Below are 21,480 nucleotides of genomic sequence, written 5' to 3'. Positions count from 1 at the left end.
AAGTCCGAGCACTGTAGTGTCATCTGCAAACTTAACAATGAGATTGGACGCGCAGGAGGAAATACAGTCATGGGTGAAGAGAGTGTATAGCAGAGGGCTCAGAACACACCCCTGAGGGGCACCGGTGTTGACCACAAGGGTGGAAGAGGTGTTCTTACCCACTCTGACACTCTGTCTACGGTTAGTGAGGAAGTCCACAATCCAGTTGCACAGAGAGGAGTTAAGTCCCAGTTGGTGGAGTTTGGGACGGAGTTTGTATGGCCGGATGGTATTAAAAGCCGAGCTGTAGTCTACAAAGAGGAGCCGTGCATAGGTGTTCCTGTGTTCCAAGTGCTTCAGTAATGTGTGCAGCACTGTGGCGATCGCATCCTCGGTTGACCGGTTCTCCCTGTATGCAAACTGCTGCGAGTCCAGGGATGGTGGAAAAGCAGCTCTGATGAAACCTTGTTGTAGCTGCAGGTGTGAACACACTGATCCCAGATCAGCTCTGATGACACAGCTGATGATGACACAAAGGAATCAGCAGTGACAAAGATGATGCTGAAGAGAAGCACACACTTCACACATATAACAGACCAGTGCAGTTACACACACCTCTGCTCGACATCAGGCCTCAAACAAAGACACAAAACACTAACTTGACTCTAAACAGAAGAAACGAGCAGCTGTTTCTGTTCTGTGCTTATTTATATTTGACACACATGCTTCTCTTTGTGCAAACACACATCGCACTATAAGGGTAACCTCGCACACAATGATTGGACAGCACAGTGATGATGCTGGGAGATCCTATACGCAGCAACACAGAAACACTGAGAACTTTAAACAATGATGGAAAGTGTTATAAATGACTTGTTGGCCTCTGATCTGTCACAAACAGCTGAAACGTGTCTCTCATGAGTCACATGAAGGTTTTTGACAGAAAGGACAAAAAGTAGCTGCAGTCAGTTTGTGTCATTTTTATATTTATTCATCTGGGAGAAAAATCTGAGGGACATTAAAATGTGTTTTCAACAGAGACAAGAACATGAATATAACAGAACAGGTAAATGAACATGTTTCAAGTAAACAGCTGGACTGATCAGGTCCAAACACAGAGTGATAAACTTGTCAAACAGCTGTCATATCTTTATATAGAAGCTCTTTATAAATGCTGCTCACTGCAGTCTGTTTACTAATAATGTCAAAGTGTTAGAAACACAGAAACATCAGAATGGTCTTTGTTCACAGAAACCTGTCTGGGATCCTTTGTTGTTCTTTTGATGCAGAGTTACATTATAAATATAAAGAGTTATTTCAGAGTCTCATCAGTTTTCCTGCATGTCTTTATTTAACACATCAGCAGGGCTGAAGCTCTCATGTTAAACACACACTGATCTATGGACACGTTCATGTGTTTCTAACAGAACCAGGCTGTTATCAGCCTGCACTAACATTATGTCACACACACTGAATGTAACAGTGACAGTTTACATCATCACACAATCAGCTGTGATTGTTTCACTGTCATCAAACGAGTCAACAGGAAGTAGAATCAATAGAAACCAATCATTTACTGACAGCATGTCTGATGGAAATAAGTGCAGATTATGTATGAAGTCTAACTGCACACAGTAACTGTGTTACAATAAGGACTTAACAGCGCCCTCTGCTGGAGTGTTTCAGTACTGCGTTAACTAGAATACACCACCTCCTCCTCACACCACCTGCTACAGCTCTACTCTTCTATGACTACAGTCATCCACAGCACTGATGTGAGGTCACATGGTTCATATGTAAGGAGCACAGCTGACCTCAGGTCAGTTTAATGACTGTGAGCAGCAGCTGTGTTATTGTCACTGTGACAGGGAGACACTCTCAGACACAGCGCTCATGTCAGCTTGTTCTCATGCAGGAGGATCAGGAGCTCCATGTTTGTCTTTCTGTTTGAATCATGATGTGTTTGTGCCATCAGAGTCTGTCATGAGTACTCAGGGTTTCACAGCAGCTCTTCTGGATGCTGACGAGGACTCCAACCTCATGTTTCACCTCTCTGAGCTTCTGATGTCTGTGAACACTCGTGTTTCTTCTCTGGGCTCATCTGGACAAAAACACCTTTCTGTGTTTGGCTGCAGCCTCATTCTGACTGACAGGAAGTGTGTTATCCATGAGCTGCACTTCTGTGAGGAAGTTTCCTGCTGTGTTTCCTGTCTGTGGACAAACACGAGTGTTCCAGCTGAGGACTTGGTTCCTTCCACCTGTCCATACAGGACATCACGCTGTCTGCAGCTCTGTAAATGCAGCTCCAGGTCCTTCCACGTGCTGCTCTGTATTTGTGCAGTTTGTAGTGTGTCCTGGGAAACGTAGCACACATGGTGTTCTTCTGCTGTTTCCTCCTTTCACTGAGTGTGAAACACTGACGCTGTGCTGTTGTTCACAGAGGGGAGCTGATTCTAGCTGCAGCTGGACTCTGTCATCTAACTGAATGTGTTGGTGCTGATCACGGGGCTCTGAGGGGGGAGCAGCAGGAGGACTCTGGATGCTGACGTCAGTGTATCTGTGGAAGCTCCCACAGCGTGTCTGTCATTCAATATTGTGCTGTATATTGTATCTATGCAAAGATGAACAGACTGTGTGTTCACTGGTCTCTGTGCTGCAGCTCTGATGTCATCATCACTCCCTCCTCCACCCTCAGCAGTCCCAGCATGCTGCTGTGGTGCACCCCACCCTCACTCTACACCTGAGCCACAGACCACACCCTCCACCTCAATATACACAACAGTTTTCTCTGCTGTGGAAATGAGATCAGGAGGAAATCATGATTATTAATATTTAATAAACGCTCACATTAATGTGGGCTTATTTGTTTCATATTAGAAACATTAGTTGAGTGTTTTTAGTATAAAATGGTCAAAGTCCCTCTTTTTGCTCCTCCCCTCACCTGTGGATGGGCGGTGCTGTTACTGTGGTGACAGCTTGGATGTGTTTCAGTCCTGCCTGGTTATCACTGCAGGAATCTTTCACATTTATTACAGGTAATAACTCTGATTTTTCTGTGTATTATGAACCAAATGTATCCTGATACACACAGAGATGGATGAGCAGAGGTTTTTTTTGCAGTTTATGTAGTTACTATGGACTTAATGCATACATATTATTAAAATTAGGGCTATAACAGTTGTATTGATGTATAGCAACTTGAAATGCTCCCACAAATGGCTCCACAGCATGTAAAAATATAACAAAAGCTCTGGCGGACTTGGTTCTGTGGTCAGTCTTAAAGGGTGAAGTTAAACTCTGTAATCTTCACTGTGTCACAGAGTTCAGTGAGTCCCGTTATTCACAGTATCAATCAGATCATCAGAGAACAGCTGATCAGCAATCAGTGGTGCCAACAGCGCCTCCTGTGGTGAGAGGATGCAATAATGCAATGTAGCATTTTTCCACTGAACACTTGCAGTCATGGAAACTGTCTGTTGGATCAGCACAGGGACACTGAGGAACCACGAGACCAGACACTAAACCCAGGATAAAGAGTTTGAGTGAATGTGGTGTTGAAGGTGTGGAGGTGGATCAGAGTGTCAGAGGAGACTCTGTAGAAGGACAGAGTGCCAGCAGGACAGTCCACATACACTGCTGCTCTGTTAGAGACAGAGGAGGAGGAGGAGGAGGAGATGGATGTTACTCTGTTATTGTGCCTGACAGACTGAGGACCATCATCAGAGCAGAACAGACTCCAGGACTGATCATTGTATCCAAACACACAGTCATCACTGTCTCCTTTCCTTCTGATGCTTCTGTAACTCACTGATATATAAACGTGTCCTCTCCACTCGACCTCCCAGTAACAGCGACCAGTCAGACCATTTCTACACAGCAGCTGATGAACATCAAATCTGTCTGGATGATCAGGATATGACTGAACCTCCTCCACATGTGTCACCTTCCTGTTGTTGTCAGACAGTTGGAACCATTCGTTCACTGTGTTTGTGTCGATTGTGAGTTGACAGGAATCTGATGGAGAGAACAAACACAATCCAGCTGCAGTTATTGATCATTGATTGACACTTTGATGATGACTCCTGACATGATGAAGATGGTTGAATGTGTGCTGCTTTGTTTTCATGAATCCCATTAAAAACACACTTACACTTCCTCAGACCTGGTCTCAACCATCGGACTCCAGCAGGCTCCACCCTGAAAGGAGGAGGGGGGTCAGAGCAGCACAGTCAGCATGCACACATGGACATTACATGGCTCTCACACACACACTGTTACACACTGAGCTCAAAGCTCGGCTCCACTGTTTTATTCAAAGAAATCTACATTTATTTATCAGCACATTTAAAAACAGCTTGAGCCAAAGTGCTGCACAGAGTAGAGAGAAAATAGGAAACATACACAGTAATGACTATAAAGACTGGTCAGGATTGAAAGCTACAGAGTACAAATGTGTTTCCAACCGGCTTTTAAAAATGTCCAGTGTTGGTGACGAGCTGATGTGAAGGGCGACTGTTCCAGAGTTTGGCTGCAGCCATCGATAAAGCTCACCTCTGTTTTTACGTCTAGTTCTGGTCAGAAGCTGCTTATCTGCAGACCTGAGGGCTCCACTTGGATTCTTTTGTTAAAGAGAGATAAGATGGAGCCAATCCATTCACAGATTTAAAGACAACCAGATCTGGAAGTGGATTCTACCACGTACTGGTAACCAGTGGAAAAAGCTGGTGATGGGTCGTCTAGCACAGACCCACCGCTGGAACCAGACAATTGATGAGGGAGAGAACTGTGACAGCGCCGTTCCTTCACTTGACCTCAGTCGCTCTCGTCTGCTCCCTCGTAACACTGCTCTTTATTGAGCTTCCATGAATATGCACAAGTTCATTATGACGTCTTACACAGGTATGAACAAAGAGTACCAGTCTGTGCATAGTGTGTGTGTGTGTGTGTGTGTGTGTCTGTGTGTGTGTGAGTGTACGTGAGTGAGTGTGTGTGTGTGTGTACGTGAGTGAGTGTACGTGAGTGTGTGAGTGTGTGTGTGTGTGTGTGTACGTGAGTGAGTGTACGTGAGTGTGTGTGTGTGTGTGTCTGTGTGTGTGTGTGTGTCTGTGTCTGTGTGTGTGTGTGTGTGTGTGTGTGTGTGTGTGTCTGTGTCTGTGTGTGTGTGTCTGTGTGTGTGTGTCTGTGTGTGTGTCTGTGTGTGTGTGTGTCTGTGTGTGTGTGTGTGTGTGTGTGTGTGTGTGTGTCTGTGTGTGTGTGTGTGTGTTCCAGATGTGACCCTGTGACCCCAAAGCTGGTGCTAAGAGTCCAGCGGTCCCCCTAACAAAGGGCTCTTATACTTAACCAGACACAGAGTAGGTGTCCTCCTACACCAGGGGTCTCAAACTCGCGGCCCGCGGGCCAATTGCGGCCTGCCGGACGATAGTTTTTGGCCCCACCTTAATATGAAAATGTAATGTTAGTTTGATAATGTATGACACTTTACAGTGTTGTGGGCGGAGCTGAATTAACCCACCAATCAGGGTGGGATATGGATCTCAGGGGACACCAGCCGGGCTTGATGCAAGCAGGGAAACATTTCTCAATGAGTCAAAGTTCCAGCAGCGTTGCCCTGGAGTGTTTCTTTCTTTCCTGTGCCTGGCTGGCTTCCTCCTTTCTATTGGGCAAACGCCGACATTCGCCCCAGCGCGCTGCGTTCACAACACTTCAAAAAAAGTTGTTTTTTAAGTTGCTGCCCAGCGGGACATTATACGTATATAGATTTATACACACGTCAGTGGGATTTAAAGTTATTTTTCCACAGAGAGAGATCTCATATTAACTCTCACAGTGATGCGTAGGCGGCGGGATAAAAGAAAAGTCATGAACTCAATGCAGCCCAATTTAGTCTGCAGTCACATAGCGACACCTGTTCATCGGCAACAACAGTCCCCGGTAACCCGGACTAATTATAGGGTCGCACCGTAATTTGTGGCTCCATGTTTTTATTTGCATCACTGCGTTTGCATTGCAGCAAACATGAACATTACATATATTTCAATATAATGTAAAAGCAGTCAAAACAACTAACATCAGAAACAGCTGATGTTATTTGTTATATGTCACGGTGTCATTTCCGCTTCTTTCTCCTGTAACAACAGCCCGGCGCCGTGAGCAGTCGCCTTTTTTGCGCTCGCTATCCCTGCACTTTCTACCATCTGCAAACGCCACGGTGTTCGTGTCGTCATGAAAGACATGAACATCGAGCGTAAAAACAAAGGAGACTGCTACCGGCTTTTTATCTGCCGATCGCCGTGCTACGGTTGCAAGAAAAAGAAGCAGAAATGACGTTCTCTACGCGTTGAGACGTTCCCCGTCCGTCGGCTAAACGCTTGATTGAAACTTCAATGCGACAGTGACACCAAGTAGAATTATAAATGTCACATAGCCCCAAACATGTCTTTTTCAAAGCCTGCGGTGAAGAGAAAGGTTGGTGATGAGCACCGACAATTTCAGGAAAAGTGGGCAATGCAATATTTCTTTGTTGAGCACAGGGGCACCCCGACCTGTCTTATTTGCACAGAGAAAGTTGCGCTGCACAAGGAATACAATTTGAAACGTCATTACACAACTAGACATGCTGAGCTGGATGCAAAATACCAGGGAGACGAGAGAGCGAACCGGGTTGCCAGTCTTAAAACAGATCTACTGAGGCAGCAAGATTTCTCCAAGAAAGCAACCAAAGAGAATAATGCAGCAGTCGGAGCCACGTGGTTAGTGAGATGATTGCTAAAGCAGGGAAGCCATTCACAGAAGGTGCATTTGTCTAAAAGTGCATATTGCAGGCTGCAAATATAGTCTGTCCGGGAAAGAAAGGTCAGTTTAGCAACATCAGCCTTTCTGCCAACACCGCAGCAGATCGCATTTCTGACCTGTCAAGTGACATTTATGACCAACTGTGTGAGAAAGCCAAATGTTTCAGTGTATACTCAGTCGCTCTTGATGAGACCACAGACATCACCGACACTGCCCAGCTCCCAATGTATGTCCGTGGTGTTGATGACAGTTTTGAAGTGATGGAGGAGCTGCTCACAGTAATTCCAATGCATGGCCAGACCACCGCTCAGCAGATATTTACAAGCTGTGTGATGCCATTGAGAATGTTGGTTTGCCATGGAAGAGGTTTGCTGGAATAACAACAGATGGAGCGCCATCAATGACAGGGAGGAAACATGGACTGGTGGCACAAAACAAACTGGAAGAGGAAGGCGTGGAGGAGGCCATTGCTCTGCACTGCATCATCCATCAGCAGGTCCTTTGCAGCAAATGCCTGAAGTTTGACAATGTGATGTCTATTGTTGTGAAATGCATCAACCAAATCAGATCCAGGGGCTTAAAGCACCGAAGGTTCTGTGCTTTTCTAGAGGAAATGGAGTCAGAATATGGGGATGTGCTCGACTTCACTGAGGTACGTTGGCTCAGCAGGGGAAATGTATTAAAGAGACTTTTTGAGTTGAGAGCAGAAGTGAAGCCTTCATGGAGAAGGATGGAGTTAGTGTTCCTGTGCTAACTGATCCCAAAATGGCTCATGGACTCAGCTTTTCTTGTTGATATGACACATGAGCTTAATGTACTGAACAAGACGTTACAAGGCCAGGGGCAACTTGTCAGTGCTGCCTATGACAACGTGAGAGCATTCTCCACAAAACTGGCGCTCTGGAAAGCTCAGCTCTCTCAGACAAACCTTTGCCATTTCCCAGCATGCAAAGCACTCGTGGATGCAGGCACACCATTCAGTGCTGACGAGTATGTTGATGTCATTTTGAGGCTACAGGAGGAATTTGATCACAGATTTGCTGACTTCAAGACACACAGAGCCACCTTTCACATTTTTGCGGACCCCTTCTCCTTTGATGTGCAAGATGCCCCTTCTGTGCTTCAAATGGAGCTCATTGAGCTGCAGTGCAACTCTGAACTCAAAGCAAAGTTCAGGGAGGTGAGTGGAAAAGCAGACAAGCTTGGACAATTTTTGAGAGAATTGAGCCCTAGTTTCCCTCGGCTTTCCCGAATGTTCAAGCGGACCATGTGCCTTTTTGGTAGCACATACTTGTGCCAAAAGCTCTTCTCCACTTTGAACTTCAATAAGTCCAAGTACAGGTCCAGACTTACGGATGATCATCTTCAAGACATACTGAGGGTCGCAACTGCTTCCTCCCTCAGGCCAAATCTGGCTCGGCTATGCGAGAGGAAACGCTGCCAGGTCTCTAGCAGCAAGGAGTAGGCAAGAGAAGCCATGTTCAGAAGAACAGTTCATTTTCTACAGTGTTCCATTCATGTTCAGAAGAAGGTTATAGAACTGTTAATACAGACATTTCAATCTAAATACAGCAGATATAGAAGACTGAAAGAAACACACAAGTTCACTGACTAAAAATATCTTATTATTGTTTTATTTATGTATTACAGATTGATTGATTTTCTTATTAATTCTTAATTTGTTTATTTATTTTTAATATTTTGTGTTAAAAAATAAAAATAAAGAGATTTGAGAGGATTGGAATTTTTTTAACCATGCCTTTCTTGTGGAAAACCTAATGCGGCCCAGCCTCACCCAGACTCTGCCTGCAGCGGCCCCCAGCTAAATTGAGTTTGAGACCCCTGTCCTACACCATAAATCAGTAAGAGAGGGTACGACCTCTCTCATGGCCCCAAGTGGTGTGTGCATGCCAGAGCACTCTGGAAGGCACGCAGAGTCTTTACAGACTACTCAGGATCAAACCTCTATCATCATGCAATCGATTATACAACTCTAAGCATATATGAGTAAATATTTCTAAGCATAAATGACAATCAACAATATAAACCTTACAGCTGGTTTTAATAACAGAATTCATTTGTTTCTCAAACGAGAAAGAGCTATCGAGAAACACTCCTAAATCTTTAGTTCTGAACTTTTCCAGTGGGCCAAGGTCAACATTATCTGCTAATGCTAAATAGGCTGCCGTTATTAACTAATGCTAATTTGATTTGAATTAGCATTATGCACTAATGCTAACACTTTTTAACAATGTGAGTAGCTAATGCTAACACTATTTCCCTTAACTTTATAACATTGTGAACGGCTAATGCTAACACTCTTTTCCCTAGCATTACAACATCTGAGCTGCTAATGCTAAGTAGGCTGCCATTAGCACCTACGTCTATCCATCCATCCATCCATCCATTCGCTTCCGCTTATCCTTTTCAGGGTCGTGGGGGGCGCTGGAGCCTATCCCAGCTGTCATAGGGCGAAAGGCGGGGTACACCCTGGACAGGTCGCCAGTCTGTCGCAGGGCTAACACACAGGGACAGACAACCATTCACACTCACATTCACACCTAGTGGCAATTTGGATTATCCAATTAACCTATCCCCACAAGCTGCATGTCTTTGGACGGTGGGAGGAAGCCGGAGTACCCGGAGGGAACCCACGCAAACACGGGGAGAACATGCAAACTCCACACAGAAAGACCCCGGCCTGATGGTGGAATTGAACTCAGGACCTTCTTGCTGTGCGGCAACAGTGCTAACCATCGTGCCACCGTGCTGCCCACCTACGTCTAATTTAAGGCAAATACGCATTAGAACCTAATGCTCATATCGTTTTCCTTTGCTTTATAGCAATGTGAGCAGCTACTGCTAAATAGCATTAGCTAATAACAGCAGTCTAATTTAATGCAAGTTAGCATCATTTGCATTATAACGATGTGAGGAGTTAATGCTAAGTATGCTGCCATTAGTGGCTAATTCTAATTAGGGGTGAATAATTATTACAAGCTAATGCTAATATCGTTTTCTCTTCCCTTTTAACAATGTGAGCAGCTAGTGCTAGGTAGGCTGAAGCTAGCAGCTAATGCTAAAGCTAAAGATAATTTGATGTGAATTAGCATTACATTAGTGAGGAGTTAATGCTAAGTAGACTGCCATTAGCAGGTAATGCTAATTTAAGGTTAATAGGAATTGGCATCTAATGCTAATACCATATTTTCTTGCTTTAACCCTTTAAAACTGGTCAGAGTGGGCACACTCCGTTTTGCGCAACTATTTTTAAATCCCGGTAGCACTGTAATCACGTGAGCTAGCGCAATAATTTTTTTTGCATATGAAACCTGAGGAGTTGTATTTACATCTTATGCCATCAGCTTGTCCTAGGTTACAGTTTCCTTCCACATATGCTTAGGACTCATATTGCTCTGCTGGAAATAGTTTATTTTGATGCATATGCTGTTATTTTGCAAATTTGCAGTATAATATTTATTTTCGTTTTTCCTGCAGTATATAAAAATTGGTGGATTTCAAAAATAAAACTATGAAGGCACTCAAAATAAATTTCCTGAGGTGGGAAACTATTTTGTGCAACTTTTTTGTATTTACAGTTTTGAGGGATAAGCCTCTTAAATTTCTCTAACTAGAAATATATGTTAAAAAAACAAAAACGATTTTCAATTTTTTTGTAGTTTATTGCACTTTTTTGCAATTTATGTAATTACTATGCACTTAATACATACATATTATTAAAATTTAGGCTGTAATGGTTGTATTGATGTATAGCAACTTGAAATGCTCCCAAAAATGGCTCTACAGCATGTAAAAATATAATATAAGCTCTGGCGGACTTGGTTCTATGGTAGGTCTAAACGGGTTAAATCAATATCAGTAGCTAATCCGATTGCTCAGTCTGACGTCAGGTGAAGTCATTTTTATGCATTTAAGAGCTGTGTTGAATTCAACATTACAAACTGAACATTAGAACTATCCTCTTCTCCAGGATTTTCCTGATTTAACATTTCAATATGACATTTCCAGCGCTTTGTTTTCTCTGCTCACAGACAAAACAGATACACGCATGTATATACAGCCCACGTCCAGCTCTGCATGCACTCCTGCTCCATTTCTATAGAGAATAAACAACGTAACACAATCATTCTCCATTGTTTTCAACTCAACCAGCTGCATTTAATGAAGGAGTTTGAATTTACTTTACAACAGCTGCTGTTGTTTCCTGTCTGCATTCATGTTCTTAACTGTACTCCACACATTCTGAACTGGTGTACCGTAATTGTCGGGCTATAAGCCGCTACTTTTTGCACAAGCTTTGAACCCTGCGGCTTTTAGTCAGGTGCGGCTTTTCTATGGATTGTCCATGAGCGGATTTGTTTTGTTTGTTCCGCTGTTGTACGGCACTACGTTGCCTGGCGGAAGGATCGGGGTTCAAGAGTGGTATGTTGGTCACATGTCCATCCGTCAGGCAACGTAGTGCAGTACGAGGTAGCGCGAAAAACAAACTTCAAAGTAGCGCTACCCGTTCAGCTGGAGGCCTGGATGATGAGCGGCGATAAACTTGCAAAAAGCAAGTTATGCCCAACTCCACCATTGGATTCTGACAGCGTGGAAAAGTGTGAAAACATCCACGATCACCAACAGATTTCGAAGGGCTGAATGCTGCATGATGGAGAGGAGGACACCGCCACGGCCCTTCTGAGGGTGTTCGACTCTGACACTGACAACGAGGATTTCTTTGGTTTTGAAAGTGACAACGAAGGAAAGAAGCTGAGAGTGGATGACGAAGCCATCCTGAGCCTGTTTGTTTCCGACACTGGAGGAGAGGACTTTGGTGGTTTTAGTGCGCAGGAAGATGGTGGTGAAGGACTGACTTTTCTTCTTGTTAAAGCCGTGTCACTGCACCTGAGCCTAAAAGGTAGTCCGAATCAATTGTTCTGGTGTGCTGTAGGTTATTGTTATGTACTACATTTGTTACTCATTTATGAAGCACAGTACATGTTTTGTACTTGTAATTACCGCTACTTGTACATATACCTAAAAAGTTATGCAAATATGTACCCATAACTTGTTTTTCAAAATATTAATAAAAGGGGTGTGTCTCCAAACAGCCATCTCTTTCCTGACAATTCGCTTTGTGCATATTCTCTTACATATGATAAGTCAACATTGAAACACCTGCGGCTTTTAGTCAGGTGCGGCTAATGTATGTACAAAACAGGATTTTCCCCTGATTTTAGCTTGTGCGGCTAATATTCAGGTGCGCTCTGTAGTCTGGGAAATACGGTAGTTCTTCCTAAAGTACTGCAGTATTCCTGCCAGTACATCCTTTTAGTTTTCCTAACTGTTTCCTCAGATGCTCGTTGCTATTCTTTCCTCAATGCAAATTCATGCTAAGCTCCTTCATATCCATCCCTGTTTCTAAACCTGTAATAATTGCTTTAATGTGTCTTTGGCCTAATTATGAGTCTGTCCATATGTTTGTAGTTCCCCACTTGCTTTGGTTTCTTAGCTCTGATTCTCTCAAATTTATCCTTGAAATCATTTACTGGCATCTCTCCCTCTCACTCCCACTATCCCCAGAACACCAGAGTATTCATCTCCTGGTTTATCCTATGGCCTCTTTGCATTTTCTCCAATCATCCCTGTTTCTAGAGTCTCACCCCATCTGCAGGCAGTCCAAGAGAAACTGCCTCTGCCATTTTCTTCTTCTTAATCTTTGATTTTTCTCTTCACTTTCTCCATTGGGTCTTCTTAGACGCACTTTCCAGAAAGCAGCAACATTTTTTGTGCCCCATTTTTCAAATTGTGCATCTTACTTCAGCTTAATGTGTTTCCTGTTTTGTTTTTACACAGGTCATGTAAAAGAAATCCTACCAGAGACTCGACAAAGCTGAACTGAAAGACAGCACAGGCAATAAATCAGAGCAGCACAGAACTTAAGCTCATGGTCCATAGAAGCTGGGCTCTACAGGTGTACCAGGACAAGCTTAGTGTAAGTCCCTCGAAAAAGTTTCACTTGTGCTGTTTCGGTGTAAATTACTGGTTTGTTTGAACAATTTCATCAGCTGAACCATAAATACTCCAAAACAATTTCTTTGTGACTCAGTGTGATTTTTCATTTTGTAATATTAGCATGTCAAACTCTACATTCTCTACACAGATGAGAAATGAAGTGTATTTAATAATAAAAGTTATCTCTCAGAGACAAAGTTAGTGTCTCATTCAGGTCTGTATCTGAGTAGCCTCAGACACATGCAGTGCTCATATTTTCTGTTTTGTGTGTCACTCAGACCTCTTCCTGACAGGGGCAGCAATTTCATTTAAAGTCCCATTCACTGATACAGGCTGCTGGAGCTCCAACCAGGAGGGTACACACATGATCCAGGGAAAAAAAATTATATATGGTCTCTTAGATAAATATTAAGAGGTCCTGTGTTTTACTAAAAAATCAAAGTAGTAAAACACAGGACCTTTGGGTTAGATATAAGGTGATTTGACAAATCATGTCTGTTGTAAATGAGTAAGCCATTTATCGACCTGACTCAGGTTTTAAATCATCATCAGAAAAGACTGAATCCTGACCTGAGAATTGTACACTTTGGACTCTCCACTGCAGAAAATAGAAGCTTCAGTCCTGAATCCTGCAGGTTGTTGTTACCCAGATCCAGCTCTGTCAGACGGGAGGACTGGGAGCTCAGGACTGAGGACAGAGCTTCACAGCTTCTGTCTGACAGGTTACAGCCACTCAGTCTGAAGAAAGGATGACAAGAAGACATGAAACACTTGTGTTAAAGTATATTCATGGTGCCATGAGGAGCTACTACATTTACAATATTTCAACACTGTTTCAGGACATGCTGGAATCCTTATTGCCTCATGTTACAAAAGACAAATGTGGCAGTTTAGTGTGATTTGGATGGATTCATTAAAAAAACAAAACATAAACACTGTTAATTTTTTCCAAATGAAATTGATTAAATGATGTTAATTGATGAAAAAAAAATCGATATTGCTTGATCTGACCTCAGCGTTTCCAGTTTGCAGTATTGACTCTTCATCCCAGCAGACAGAAGCTTCACTCCTGAATCCTGCAGGTTGTTGTTACCCAGGTCCAGCTCTGTCAGATGGGAGGACTGGGAGCTCAGGACTGAGGACAGAGCTTCACAGCTTCTGTCTGACAGGTTACAGCCACTCAGTCTGAAATCAAGGTGGAAGGGAGACAAGATCAACCAAACAAATCAGAGCTTTATTGCTTTTTTATTGTTTTTAAGCAGAAATCAGTGAGGTGCTGGTAGATTCTGTTCTTTTGGTTTATTACCCAACAACACACACATACACTAATATTTGTGACTTTTGTAATAGTAGCATTTACAATGCAAAGCAACAGCGATCACAGATTGAAGGGGCCTGAATAAAACTACAATGCAGTGATTTTTAAGATGACCTGTTCTTCCAATTTCCAACAACAGATTTCTCCAACCTTACAGTTAAAAATAATTCTTTATCTCATACTGAATCTTGGTGCACCTCCCCCCAGTTTATTAAAATGGAGTGGTACTGAAGTTGCTGTAAGTGATGTGTGATGCCACTGATTTCCTTTCTGATCCAATACAAAGTAAAATTCAGGCTGGTATCTGCGATACTGATGAAAACTATTCCTTCAGAATCAATACAAGACATCATAAGAAAATATGATGTTTTGTATAACATAAAAAGCCTGAATTTTAAAATATTCAGTTAATAATCAAAAACAGATGTGACTGAAAATAATAAAACTGAGAAACATTTTATGGCCATTCGATCCTTTTACAACCATTGCAAGAGCTTGGTTGGCATAGCCAGCAATACGTTGGATAGTAATAAGTCCGGTGGGTGATGGGCTCCACCAGGGCTGCCCTTTGTCACCGATTCTGTTCATAAATTTTATGTTTAAAGGCTGTATCAAAAGTTCATTCAAGTTACAATATTGTGGTCAAAAGTTCTCCTTTTTTCTTTTATACTATACAACTACGCTGTCTCATGGTTTTAGGACATGGATCTGTCATGGAAGAAATCTATGACCACTTTTAATCAACATTTTAAAAATAAACATGATCACAGATTTACTCACAGAGCCTTGTTGGAGGCTTTGACCACTGGCAGCAGCCTCAGAAGAGCCTCCTCTGAAGCAGAGTATTTCTTCAGGTCAAACACATCCAGATCTTCTTCTGATGACAGTAAGATGAAGACCAGAGCTGACCACTGAGCAGGAGACAGTTTATCTGTGGAGAGACTTCCTGATCTGAGGGACTGTTGGATCTCCTCCACTAGAGAACGATCATTCAGTTCATTCAGACAGTGGATCAGATTGATGCTTTTCTCTGCAGACAGATTCTCACTGAGCTTCTTCTTGATGTACTGGACTGTTTCCTGATTGGTCTGTGAGCTACTTCCTGTCTGTGTCAGCAGACCTCGTAGGAGAGTCTGATTGGTCTGCAGTGAAAGACCCAGGAGGAAGCGGAGGAACAAGTCCAGGTGTCCATTTGGACTCTGTAAGGCCTTGTTCACAGCACTCTGGTGGAGAGATTGAAGTTTTAGTTTGTTAAATAGTTTAGACCATGTAGAGGTTGTTTGTTGTTGTTCCAGCAGATTGAGTCCAGAGTTGATGAAGGTCAGATGGACATGAAGAGCAGCCAGAAACTCCTGAACACTCAGATGGATGAAGCAGAACACCTTGTCCTGGTACAGTCCTCTCTCCTCTTTAAAGATCTGTGTGAACACTCCTGAGTACACTGAGGCTGCTCTGATATCGATGCCACACTCTGTCAGGTCTGATTCATAGAAGATCAGGTTTCCTTTCTGCAGCTGATCAAAAGCCAGTTTTCCCAGAGACTCCATCATCGTCCTGCTCTCTGGACTCCAGTGTGGATCTGTCTCAGCTCCTCCATCATACTTGACCTTCTTCACTTTGGCCTGAACCACCAGGAAGTGGATGTACATCTCAGTCAGGGTCTTGGGCAGCTGTCCTCCCTCTCTGGTTTCCAGCACATCCTCCAGAACTGTAGCAGTGATCCAGCAGAAGACTGGGATGTGGCACATGATGTGGAGGCTTCGTGATGTCTTGATGTGGGAGATGATCCTGCTGGCCTGCTTCTTATCTCTGAATCTCTTCCTGAAGTACTCCTCCTTCTGTGGGTCAGTGAACCCTCTGACCTCTGTCACCATGCCAACACAGTCAGGAGGGATCTGATTGGCTGCTGCAGGTCGTGTGGTTATCCAGAGGCGAGCAGAGGGAAGCAGTTTCCCCCTGATGAGGTTTATCAGCAGCACATCCACTGAGGTGGACTTTCTAGGGTCAGTTAGGATTGTAGTTTTGTGGAAGTCCAGAGGAAGTCGACACTCATCCAGACCATCAAAGATGAACACAACCTGGAAGTCTTCAAAGCTGCAGATTCCTGCTTCTTTGGTTTCAGTAAAGAAGTGATGAACAAGTCCCACCAAGCTGAACTTTTCCTCTTTCAGCACATTCAGCTCTCTGAAAGTGAATGGAAATATGAACTGGATGTCCTGGTTGGCTTTGTCTTCAGCCCAGTCAAGGGTGTATTTCTGTGTTAAGACTGTTTTCCCAATGCCAGCCACTCCCTTTGTCAGCACTGTTCTGATTGGTTCATCTCTTCCAGGTGAGGCTTTAAAGATGTCTTCTTGTCTGATGGTTGTTTCTGGTCTGTCTGGTTTCCTGGATGCTGTTTCAATCTGTCTGACCTCATGTTCATCATTGACCTCTGCAGTCCCTCCCTCTGTGATGTAGAGCTCTGTGTAGATCTGATTCAGGAGGGTTGGGTTTCCTGCTTTAGCGATGCCCTCAAACACACACTGGAACTTCTTCTTCAGGGTGGATTTAAGGTTACGATGACAAACTGCAGCTTGAAGTTCTGAATGAGAAGAAAAATAAACACTCAATTCCAAAAAGAACTAATCTTTAAAACATGTTGCTCCATCTTCCATCTCTGGAAAATGTCTCATTTATCCAGCAGCTTAAATCTTTAGATAAATCCTCTTACTGCTCTGCAGACGGTCAGCCAGCTCCTCCTGCTTCATTCTCCTCAGGAAGTCCACTGTGATCTTCACAAATGCCTCTCTGCTGCTGCTCCTCTGACTCTCTAAGCATTCTGGGTAATCTGGACTCAGAACCTTCTGGATCTTCTTCAGCTCGTTCTTCACAAAAGTGATGATGTTGTCCTCCAGCAGCTGGAACAGAATATTTATGAATGAGCCAATCAGACTGAAATCATGGAGCCAAACATCAGATCCATGTTGGACACACTGACGATCCACTGGTCTACAAAGAGCAGCATGGAGATGACTGTGAACAGAACAGATGTAACAGTAGTTGTTGTACATGTACAGACCATAAATATGGAGTCCAGCTGTGTTTGATGCTGCTGGGCAGACTGACCACTGGGAACCTCTGAGCTCTGCTGGTCCACTCTGTGGAGGAACCATGAAGGATTAGATCAACACAGGATAAAGATCCAGGAGTTTCTGCTCAAATAACTTCATCTGAATCAAGTCTGTCAAGTTTTAAACTCTCAGATTGTGAACATATCAGTAATTTTCAGTCTGTTTTCATGGACGTCCTTTCAGTGGTGATGTCAGGGATGATTTTGAAGAAGCTCATCAAACTGAACCATCAGCAGATCACTGCTCCAAAACCAGAACATGATCCGAGTCTCCCTCCACCACCAGAACACCAGCTTTACTAACGTGGTAGATCAGTGTAGTACAGATCAATAACTGATGAGTCATTTGATCAAAATCACTGAGTGCTTCACGTCTGACCCTCTGATGCTTCTGTAGACATTTTGCATATTTAATGAATGTCTGACAGTTTTACATTCATTCTATGAACACAGTGGAAATGTTGTGTTATAGTCTCCATGTTGTTTCCAGCATCATAAATTCTTAAGTTCAGAAAATTAGATTCTTTCTTCACAGCTGAAAAACAACAACATTTATTCTCTATTGAAATCTGCATCGTCCACTCCAAAGGTCACAATCTGAAGGTAACATCTGGTTTTGTTCCCTGTGGTTAACTCTGAGCATCAGTATGGTGGGATTTATCCACTACATCCACACCACTGTGGTTCAGTGTTGTCCTGATGGAGTAACAGCAGCCAGTATGATCCAGGCTTTAGCTGCTGGGTCTCTGTGTGACCTCTCAGACTGTTTAACAGATCAGACACAAAGAGAATCAGAGCAGCTCTGTTCTTTAAAGACAAACATGAACCCACTCAGGTCACACTTTCCCCACAGATATGAGCATCACTGTCCTCAAACAGCAAATGACCAAGTCGAACATTTGGATCTTTTCTCTTTCATTCTTTTCTTTTTAATGAATCTTTGTAACAATCTGAGGATGTTTCAGGTCATATTTATCCAGGAAACACAAACATGTAAAGGAGTCATCACAGCTCTCTGACCTCGTTGCTCCAGGTTCACCACTGAAGTCTGGGGGTGGAGTTTTGGACCGGTCACTCCTCACAGACGGACAGCTGGACCCTGCAGACTGTGACCTCTGACCTCTGCAGACACAAACATGATTGAAGCAGCTGTGATCACACAGACTGCAGATAATGCAGCTGTTTCCTGTCAGTAACATCCTCTTAGATTAGAGTTCAGCTTTTTACAGGAAAACTGGACAAAACAGATTTTTGTTACAAACTCATTTTCATTTCCTCTCAGCTCACAAACACAGTCAGACAATCAACCAGAGTCAACACTGATTATAATGTCAGTGCAGAATTATTTCTGTTACTCAGTGAGTTCAGCTCTCTGACCTCGTTGCTCCAGGTTCACCACTGAAGTCTGGATTTCGACCTTTGGACCGGTCACTCCTCACAGACGGACAGCTGGACCCTGCAGACTCTGCTCTGTCCTCCTCTTCCTCCATCATCGTCTTCAGTCAGTCTGAGAGGTAAACCACAAACACTCAGTGAGTTCACATTAACAGGAGGAACTGAGTTACAGTCGCTGACCTCTGACCTGTCATGTGACCATGAAACCAGGTCAATATATCTGTAGGTTCAGTCATCCAGGTCATGTGATCTAAGGAGCTTGGAGAGAAAAGAGACGTCTTTAAGTTTCTGGAAGACGTTTCATCTGAGAAGCTTCTTCAGCTCTAAAACCAAACGGTGGAGAGTCCCAGATATTTAAACCTGAGAGGGAAAGAAAGCATGTCGCTGACCCACCACTGATGTTATTTCAAGGAGGAAACTGAGAGCCTTTGCACCAGGAGCACAAACATCAGCTCCAGCAATGATCCACTGATGTGTTTTTATTCCATGTATGAATGTTGTTATTGACAGAGATGACGTTTGTGTGTCAGTGATGCAGTGACTGTTGTTGTTACCTGTACAGGCTGGTTAGACTCTATGAAACAGATCATACAGATCTCTGCATGTTAGAAGAGACTATTAAAGGTCATGAATGAGACAAAGGCAGGGAGGCGTCCTTTACAGCTAAACAGCAGAGTGAGAGAACAGCCAGCACCTCTACATTTATCACATTATACAGCACATGTATGATACTGACAGGGATGAGAAGAATTTAGTGATTCTGATCCCATCATTGATATTACTTATTGATTCTCAGTAGCTCTGCTCTGACAGTCACCACCATCACTGAGCAGCATATCAAAGACATTTGTGCACATTAACTGCATGTTGTGGCTCAAATGTTTGTGCATGTTGGAGGCATTTCCTCTTTGTTGTGATCAGTGTTGGTCATTACTCAAAACAGTCATTATTACACATATTACACAGAACACTTTGATTAAAAGTAATGGAGTACGTTACTTCATTACTCCTCATAACATTACTTTGATGTTACTGTGTGAAATGAACAAATGAGCATGTAACAACATAAAGCTGAGGTACAGCCCCACACACCAACACAGATCCTGATGAGGTCACGTGATGTTTCTCTGAGTGTTTATGAACACAAATCAAAGATGAAACAGCACAAAGACACTTCAAAGTGATTCTACTGTAGAAACATGAACAGGTAGAAACCTGCAGCCTGACTGCTCATCACTTTGTTACCTGTTCAAGTTCAGCAGCAGCAGCTCACTTTATCACGGTGCTGGTCTGGGGTCAGTGTTTACTCAGCTTTAACCTCACTCTGGGTTCTTGGCTAGCCTAGCTTTAGCTTAGTGTTAGCATGCTGTGTGCTAGCTTAGCGTCAGAGCTCTGCAGGTGTCTCGTGTGTAAATATTAATCACAGTGACAGTAAAGGAGGTAAAGGGCTGTGACGTCATCACGTACGCTGCGTCCTCTGTGGGCTCTGAGTGAACTCAAAGTACAAACTACAAGTACACAAACACGAACGTAGCTCAGAGTGGCGGACACACTCGGCCTCGTTGGTCCAGCTGTGAGTCCGTTACCGTGAACTATGGAGCGGCAGATTTGTGCTGAACTAAGCTGCACACAGCTGATGTTAGCCAGGAAACATTACACACTGACTTTAATGGAGAGACCGGAAATACAAACACACACAGTTTGTTGTGTGAAGAAATCAAACACGAGCTGAACAAACAGTAAAGTTCCTAAAGACAAACTGTTAAAGGAGGAAACAAAGCAAACTTACAGTTTCTTCACACACCAACAACAAGCTCCACTCCACACCTGGACACTAAACACAGACACACAGGTGAGCTGCTTCCTGGAAGGAGGCGGGGCTCCACCTGAAACTCAGCACAGGTGGGAGGGGCTCAGCTCTGTGTGTGCTGATGTGTTAACTTTAAAAATATGCCGTCTGACTGCTCAGACTGAGTCAGAGTAAAGTTCACATGCTGACGTGTGGAGACATTTAGTATTTAGTATTTAGTATTTATTTATTTATTGTCATTGTCAAGAACAATGAAATTGCGTTTGGGGCTTCCATACAACCCAAAAAAAAGAAGAAAATAATAAATACCCCTTAAAACCCAAGTGTACATATTTAACCCAGTGTGACTCCAATGCAATAAGACAATCCTTAGCAATAATGTTCGTAGAAATTCAGACAAAGACCTGAGAAACATGACAAAATACAACAATGCAACCCATTCAATATTATTGTACTGTGAGATATGATATCAGATATGATAGTTATCTATTTAAGAAAGAGGGGGGGGGGCAGGAGGGGGAAGAGAATAAAGATATGATGCACCAATGCAGACCAGTTCATTGCTATTAAGAAGTTGGATATGGTTATTGTCCGTGAGAGGGGGGCAGAGAGTTCAGGAGCCTCACAGCCTGTGGATACAGGCTGTTGGCCAGTCTGGATGTTCTGGCCTGTATAGACCTGTACCTTCTCCCTGAGGGCAGCAGATGGAAAAGGTGGCGCGCAGGGTGATGTTGGTCCCGCAGGATACTGTGCACCCTCCTCAGACAGCGAGTGGGGAAGATATTACTGATCTCTGGCAGACTTGTTCCAATAATTCTGCCAGCTTCTTTCACCACCCGCTGGAGTGCTTGCTGGTCGGCCTTGGTGCAGCTGGGGAACCACACTAGAAATCCATACGTCAGAACGCTGCTGATGGCACAGTTGTAGAAGTTCAACATCAGAGATCTGGGAATGTGTGCGCTCCGCAGTCTCCTCAGGTAGTAGAGGCGCTGTTGGGCCTTCCGTACAACTGAGGTGATATGGTTGCCCCAGGACAGGTCCTCGGTCACAGTTACCCCC

General features: G+C 43.5%; 2 protein-coding genes and 1 long non-coding RNA gene across 3 annotated transcripts in view; 1 reads left to right on the top strand and 2 right to left on the bottom strand.

The window, feature by feature from the left end:
* LOC309705623 (protein NLRC3-like) overlaps positions 1-20,051 on the bottom strand; it is a gene marked incomplete at its 3' end in the record, with an annotated part of 41,057 nt that extends 21,006 nt beyond the window's left edge. The window contains exons 1-8 of the mRNA XM_082531535.1: positions 19,857-20,051; positions 18,594-18,723; positions 18,237-18,338; positions 17,166-17,244; positions 16,818-17,004; positions 14,888-16,688; positions 13,801-13,974; positions 13,360-13,527 (exon numbers count right to left, since the gene is read on the bottom strand). Of these exons, the coding sequence (XP_082387661.1) occupies positions 13,360-13,527; positions 13,801-13,974; positions 14,888-16,688; positions 16,818-17,004; positions 17,166-17,244; positions 18,237-18,338; positions 18,594-18,709 (2,627 nt within the window). The 5' untranslated portion in view covers positions 18,710-18,723; positions 19,857-20,051. The remainder of the gene's footprint in view (positions 1-13,359; positions 13,528-13,800; positions 13,975-14,887; positions 16,689-16,817; positions 17,005-17,165; positions 17,245-18,236; positions 18,339-18,593; positions 18,724-19,856) is intronic.
* The window catches only part of LOC309705063, a 270,569-nt gene that overhangs the window by 72,399 nt on the left and 176,690 nt on the right, over positions 1-21,480 (top strand). The gene's annotated exons all lie outside the window — the stretch shown is intronic.
* On the bottom strand, positions 2,816-12,101 carry LOC309705624 (stonustoxin subunit alpha-like; the record flags this gene model as incomplete). The annotated part of the gene is made up of 2 exons (XM_082531536.1): positions 2,816-3,993; positions 12,080-12,101. 2 exons carry the CDS (start codon positions 12,099-12,101, stop codon positions 3,461-3,463), a joined length of 555 nt encoding a protein of 184 aa, XP_082387662.1. The 3' UTR covers positions 2,816-3,460.

This window comes from Aulonocara stuartgranti, assembly GCF_965226115.1.
Source record: "Aulonocara stuartgranti genome assembly, chromosome: 4".
NCBI classification, from domain to species: Eukaryota; Metazoa; Chordata; class Actinopteri; order Cichliformes; family Cichlidae; genus Aulonocara; species Aulonocara stuartgranti.
This window is presented reverse-complemented; position numbering and strand designations above follow the sequence as displayed.